This window comes from Lytechinus variegatus, chromosome 4 (genome assembly GCF_018143015.1).
Source record: "Lytechinus variegatus isolate NC3 chromosome 4, Lvar_3.0, whole genome shotgun sequence".
NCBI lineage: Eukaryota > Metazoa > Echinodermata > Echinoidea > Temnopleuroida > Toxopneustidae > Lytechinus > Lytechinus variegatus.
The window spans coordinates 48,080,911-48,088,455 of NC_054743.1; the positions used below are offsets into that span (position 1 = coordinate 48,080,911).

The following is a 7,545-nucleotide window of genomic DNA, read 5'->3' on the forward strand; positions in this document are numbered from 1 at the left end:
GGTCTACTTTTATTTGCATAACTATTTCAAAATTCTACGCAAATCATTTTTCACTAACTTTTCAAAAGTATGTGGTGCTCACTCAAGCGGAAATATTTTTCGACAGTTTTATCGTCATTTGCTTAAATGGACCTGTACCAATGTTAAAATGTGGAAAAATCTTCAGGACATTACAAATGTATAATTTTACAGGATTTTTTCTAAGTGTAAACTTTTTTTGATACGCACTGTAGTATAGTATAAGCAATAATGTAATAACAGAGGGATAAAAATCTGGGGTGGTATTCTGAGGTCATTTTATCTTTAAAATATTTTATTTTATCTCTTAAAATGAAATTGGTATTCTGAGATGAGATTTTATCTCTCAGATAAAATTTTAGATTTTATCTTGCGTATCTACAGATGATACGCAACAGAACAATGCCTGCGTTCACCTACCCATCGCGTATCTGGCCGTTGCAACGCAGATGATGTGCTTGCGCCCATGTTACTTTGAAGAAAAAATAAAATAAACTTAAAAGAGGGTAGAGGCTATTTTATCTCTGCGACGTTTATTTCACCAATATTTCTAGGTGAATTAACACCAAATGGTGACATAAAAATGAAGAAAAATTATATTTTTATTGAGAATAACACCTTAACGTTGTTCCTGTACAATCAGAGAGTATTTCATAAAACTTTTCTTGACTAATATTGTCTTTGAAATGATGCTTGAAAAGATGCGATAAAGACTTCGAAAAAAGATGAGATTATTGTCCTTTTTGTTAAAATGAAATCTCGGTAAAGACGCGTAAGCGTATAGTGCAAGCGTATTTGAAGTCAATAAATTGACGCAATCTCACCCTTTTGCCACACCTCCTGGCGGAATGGATTTTAATTGGTTGAGTGATATGAGAGAGCTATAAAAGCGTGTTTCTAATTGGATATTGATTAAAAAATAGGTGTGTCTTACAGAGATAAAATGAAGATAAAATGGTTCTCAGAATACCAATTCGGAGAGATTTTAAGGGTATTTTATCTTACTGATTTTAACAGAGATAAAATATTTTATTTTATCTGAGATAAAATGGATCTCAGAATACCACCCCAGGTGATTCATCTATTATTAAAGATTAACGAAATACCATCCTCAGAAGACCGACGGTATATCATTGGAAATGACGTACTAGCTATGATCCAAATGGAGGTAGTTTTTATATAATAATATGACTGGCACGTGATTCTGCGTACATGAACCGGCAGTTGGTCGTGTGACTCAACCCAGCGATCACGCAATCGCGAGGGTCATTCTGTAACCATGGATCCGACTAGTATGCATTGGGTTAACGCAGACTGGTTAAGCGAGTGCATTCATGTCCTTCCGAACGAACACGTCCCTGATCAGATATCGGATATTTGAGCATCCTCTTCCCAGACGCTTTCTGCAACGTTCATAAAATCTATTGAAAATGCCCGGCGTCAAATCACAATGAACAGATTGGAGTTCATTGTCGAAAGTTGGTGGACCCGGACGGCACGTCGTCTTATTCGGCAGGGGCAGCGGAACAGTTTTCAAAGTGAGGGGGGGGGCTGACCATGCTAAAAATCACAATCATATGGTAATTTTTACGTTTTTGTACACAGTTTTGGAAAAAGTGGGGGGCTGAAGCCCCTCCCCCAGCCACCCCCCCCCCCCCCGATTCCGCGGCCCCTGATTTTCGGAGTGTACAAAACGATTGAAAATATGTCGTTTTCCAGATTCAAAAGACGACATTGTTGTTTTGATTCACTGATTTTCGACAAAGGCTGCTTTGTTATAAAGGGTTTTTGACAACAGATTCTCTGCGTTATAGACAGCGCCTACTAAGTAATCGCTAACATGCCCTAGCTACTACCACCGTTTGCGCATTGGCCTGTATTCTGAAGTCGGGTTTAACTTAAACTCAGGTTTAAAGTTATGGTCAGTCAATTAGTAGAGATATCATACTTTCAGCTCATTCGGCTCTCAAATCATTCATAATTGTGTAGGAAGTATAAATACATGATTGTCTTCACCATCGATGAATCAGGAAAGAGCACAGCAAACATAAGAAACATACAACTTAAAAATTTTGATACTTTTGGCTTCCCATACTTCAACCACAACTTTAAACCTGAGTTTAATATAAACCTGACTTCAGAATACGGGCCATTATTGTGTTTGCACATCTTCCCTGGTCGATAGACCTGTACTGTCCCATGGACGCGGTGAAAGGTTATTCATTTTGGTAGGAATGTTTGGTTTACATCCAAGCTCAAAGGTTACAAAATATAGGATATTGATAACGAGCGACGTACAGTCTCACATGCAATGCCGAATGCCGAACGACCTTTACAGGCCGATACCTAGCCAAGTGAGAGACTGATTTTATTTATTCATTTATTTATCATTTTTTTCACTGGCGTAAAGCGTTTAACCTATTGTTCGGGGGGGGGGGTGATCTGTTTTTTCATCCTCCACCCACTTTGAACAGTATGAAGTCTTAGAATAGGGCAATTTGCTTTCATTCCACCCCTCCCACAAACACACACAATGTTTACATTTTTGTATAGGCTTTACAACTGGTTAATGTATTGAATGAAACCAAAATAGAATATAAAATAAGCCTACAGCACGGATATGTAAGCTTTGAATCACTGTGATAATTGCAACATTCAATGTCACATTCACGATAAAGCATTAATTACCCCCCCCCAAAAAAAAAAGGGGGGGCGGGATGACTGCCAGTCCCACCGGAATCACCTACCGTGAATGATCAAAGTTGTTGTACCTCGGTGTCCCTACGCCGTCATGCTGATTGCGAGAGCTCAATTGAGTCTATGATGAAATAACGTTCAGAAACAACAGAGGAAGTGTTTCGTTCGTATATAATCATACACCGGGACTTACTGGTTATTTGTTCCCCGTTTACAGTTTGGGAATTGTTTGATACAAAGATGGCAAGGAACTTTTTATTTTGTGTTTTTTGCATGCTGTATCTCGGTCGTACAGCAGCAACCGGTAAGTGTTTATCCCATTACCTTATAGCCACAAGAATTAAACCATAATAGGCCTATTATATGTATATATCAAATGCGGTATCAAAATTTATGATTGATAGAATAACAGTGCTTCTTCATGCACGGTTTGGTTTACTCAGTGTATAGGCCTACGATTATTACTATTTTTTCACCTGTTTTCATTTTTTTCGCTGCTGTTCACTCTAAATCAGAATATTATTTCATTTTCTGGTCAGGGCATATTAACAAGTTAATGTAAACAATTGATGCCTTTTCCAAAAGAGTGTATGGCTATTTCGTTGGGGCACGACAGCCTTGTGACGTCATTTTTGTCAGAATGGTATACCGCCCAGATATCTTTTTACATTCCGTCTTTCTTCCCGTTTCTCCCTTAATTTGGGGTGGTCACACCTACGGTCAATTGCCAGTTCGTCTATTGCCAACTCGTCCACTCATCACATGATGTACCTTCGTCCATCAACATTCTGACTAACAACTTTGTTCCATGATTTGACCCAATCATCACTTCGTTTAATCACTAATTCGTCTATAACCATTTCGCCCCCTACCCCTTTGGTCTAATATCCATTTTATTTTCGTTCGTTTCGCCACTTAACACTTATTCCAATTAAACCAAATGGTATATATCGACTAAATGGCTTTTCGACCAACTGAACTGGTTATTAGACGAAATGGTGAGTGGACGAAGTGGCAATTAGACCATGTGGATAGTGGATGAACTGATCTTAGACCAGATGATAGCGGACGATTTGGTAATTGAACTAATCGGCATCAGACCACTATCACGACTATTTGCCCCACCCCCTTGGCGCCGCACCAAATTCTATAACAGGTGGTGATGTAGGCCTATTTTTCCTTCCTGTTTCCTTGTCTTGCCTGGGGATGATTGCCGAAAAAGGTTACAATGAAACGTAACTAAAATCAAACACTATTTGATTTTCAGCCAATGAAACATGCGCATTTTAAGCTTCGACTTATATTTGATTCTTTGAGTTGCTTCCCAATAAACTCACATGTATCATAACTCTGATGAAACTTACCCAGACCACATTTACTCACATATATATATACATGTATATATACATATATACATATATATATATATATATATATATATATATATATATATATATATATATATATATATATATATATATATATATATATATATATATATATATATATATATATATATATATATATATATACATATATATATATATATATGTATATATATATATATATTCGAGTAAATAAAAACCATATTGGCATTGAAAGCATTACCATTTATCTTCAGCATATTTTGTTACCCTTAGAGAAGCCAATACGTGAAACTTTATGATATATATATATATATATATATATATATATATATATATATATATATATAGATATATATATTTAGCTGTTGTACATGTATAACTTTGCACATTTGTATTTCTTCTCCCATACATGCACTGTATCAAAGCAATAGCTTTGATCCAGCTGAGGCATGGCGGCTTGTCATTGTTCTAAACCCACCTTCACCCGACAAAGGAAATTATAATTGGTATAGCATGTATAGTGTCGAAAATCTGTCTATCTGACGGTCAATCGGATTGGGTTCGCCCTAGCAATTAACCCGTCTCTGTGGTCTAGTGGTTAAGGCACCGGCGTTCAAAGCTGGGGGCCCGGGTTCGATTCCCGGCAGAGACATTTTTTCGGCATCACCAATTTTTCCAAAGGGTAGATAGCTCTGGGGAACCTTGATTTAAGCTACGCCTACCATTGTTCTCTTCATCCATTTCTTTACAATATTTAAATAAAAAAGAGTTGCCAAAAGCTGTTGTACATGTATAACTTTGCACATATATATATATTTATATATATATCCCTGTTAAATCATGCTTGGGCTGTGCTATGTATCCCCATCTATATTCTTTCTGTTTATGGCAACTCCCGTAGGAACTCGGCAGGACAGCATTTTGCTGGTAAACGCCGAGCTGGTAATACGGAGAAAACTAGGTGCACAATTGGCAAAGGATATATGTCCCTTTTCTCGATCTCCACCAACCAATTCAATATCAATAAGTATTCTTTAGGTGCATATTCTGAACTCTAGTGTGACCATGATTTAAATTTGCGGTTCAGGTTTGGGTAGCCAAATGTGATGAAGTTTTCCATAACTTGAAGTTCAGTCATCACATTTGGTACAAACAACGTTAATATCGTCGCATGATAGGTATAAGAGTTTACTTCACTATCAGAAAAAGGGAAATATTCAAGTAACCTCAAATGAAGCATGTCAAGAATGTTTGGTGCGTAAATCTTCCCAAAAAAGTTTAGTTAAAACTTAAAACATGGTTTAAATTAAGCCGGAGTTCACAATACGGGCCTACAGTATGTATATTTTTCAATGGAGAAATTACGTTTTTAGTGTTATTCCCATTTGCCTATATATTATTGGAAATAATTTATGATTGATAACAAGATGTCTTGGGTGATTCTGATATTATTGTATCTTTCTCATTCAAAACAGTTGTGAGGAGTTGTGAGGGAAATTCTCTGTCTCTATCCTGTGCCTCCGGGTTCGTGATCAGTATCAACAGGGCCAACTATGGCAGGACAACCGGAAGTGAGACCTGTCCTCATCCCATGATCTTGGTGACGGAATGCTACGCATCCAATTCAAAAGCCATCGCAAGGGACCTCTGTAATGGACAGGCAAGCTGTACCTTGTATGCAACCAACGATGCATTTGGGGACCCCTGTGTGGGTACTTACAAGTACCTTGATGTCGACTACACGTGCAGGAGATCAAACAGCATTATAGTGGAAGAACCTACTTGTGTAGATGGATTGGAATGCAAAACAAAACGCGCTTGTGAAGGTGGCGCTCTCTCCTTATCCTGCTCTTCTGGCTCAGTGATCAATATCATCAAAGCCAACTATGGCCGTACGAATGGACCAGAGGCTTGCCCGCATAAAATGATCCAGACAACGTCATGTTTTGCATCTGGTTCCGCAAACGCAATGAGGAACCTCTGCAATGGACAGACAAGCTGTACCGTTCCTGCGACCAATTCCTTTTTCGGCGATCCATGCGTCGGCACGTACAAGTATCTTGAAGCAGCCTATACTTGTGAGGATGGCCCTGAAATGAAACGAATCTGTGAAGGAGGTGCCCTTAGTCTCAGCTGCCCTGCTGAATCACCGACTATTTTCATATCAAACGCTATGTACGGCCGCCAGGCCGCCGGATCTCAGATCTGTCCCCATAGAAGTATCCAGACAACCAACTGCGCTGCTTCCAATTCTCTTGATACTGCCCGATCAACCTGCCATGGTCGGTCCGACTGTACATTGGATGCCTCGAATCGTATTTTCGGTGATCCCTGTTCAGGCACCTACAAGTATTTAGAGGTTGGGTACACTTGTGCTCGCCGAGTTCGTGCCTGTGAGCGTAACGCAGTTCAGATCGTTTGTCCATCCGGACAAAAGATCGAGATCCTTGACGCTCTCTATGGCCGTATGGAAGGAGGGGACGTCTGTCCTCACCTACTTGTCTTTAATCAAAATTGTCGTGCATCTTCGTCCCTGCGCATCGTGAAGGATAGATGCAATGGACTGACCACCTGTACAGTCGCAGCCAGTAATAGTATCTTTGGAGAACCTTGTTTGGGTACCTTTAAATACTTAGAAGTTCTCTATGACTGTAAACAGTAGGCCCATGTAGACAGGTGATGTGTTTTACTCAGCGTTGCCACAGCAAAAAGTGTCAATATTATCAATTAAGATCCGCCAATATCTTGTTATTTTGTATCATTAATATAGGCCTATCCATCTTTACAACTAGCATTTTTCACAGAATTCTCTTGACAAGAAACTAAAGGATTCCTCGCCATTTTCGGCAACTATGTTCTCGAAATCTTTAAATCTGTTGACGTTATGCTACATTTTCAATATGATGTTTTCATATTTTCGACCTGAAGTCCTCTAGGTAATGTTGGACACTCGTAAAATTATGCTTATTTTCTGTGCAGACTGAAAGAATCATGCTAAATTACATTCCAAAGAATGAAAACTATGCTAGAAACATGCAATTATTATCCATATTCCTCACGTAAAAAAAGTATGTGATGTGATGTAATTTTATTCATACATGTATATGGGGCGGGGTTGTTTCAAATGCTCAATAAAAAAAATAACGCGGTTTCAATTTCACTTGTTAAAGACTATGCTCAATTTCAGTTTCATAATTTACTCTTTTATACCGTGATGGGTGTTAATCTGATGATGTCAATTAAGAATATTTATTAATTAGCTTGAGGTGCTTGAGTTGGTGAGCTTTTCCAGAAAGGGCTGTGCGTGATCACACCTATAAGATCCGGAGCTGAAGAAAATAAACCAGTTCGTAGTTACTTCATGGGCAATTTTGGTCAAATGACCTTTAAGCAGATTTCAAAGCAAGATATTACGTAAGCTTGCCTTACATAGCAGGATGAAGAAATTGAATAGACCCGGTGA

At 38.5% G+C, this 7,545-nt stretch overlaps 1 protein-coding gene across 1 annotated transcript; it reads left to right on the forward strand.

The window, feature by feature from the left end:
- Nucleotides 1-2,774: 2,774 nt before the first annotated feature.
- LOC121412734 (rhamnose-binding lectin-like) lies at nt 2,775-7,237 on the forward strand. Its single transcript, XM_041605504.1, has 2 exons — nt 2,775-3,019; nt 5,558-7,237. The coding sequence occupies exons 1-2, from the start codon at nt 2,956-2,958 to the stop codon at nt 6,742-6,744; spliced, it is 1,251 nt and encodes a 416-aa protein (XP_041461438.1). The 5' UTR covers nt 2,775-2,955; the 3' UTR covers nt 6,745-7,237.
- The last annotated feature ends 308 nt before the right edge of the window (nt 7,238-7,545 follow it).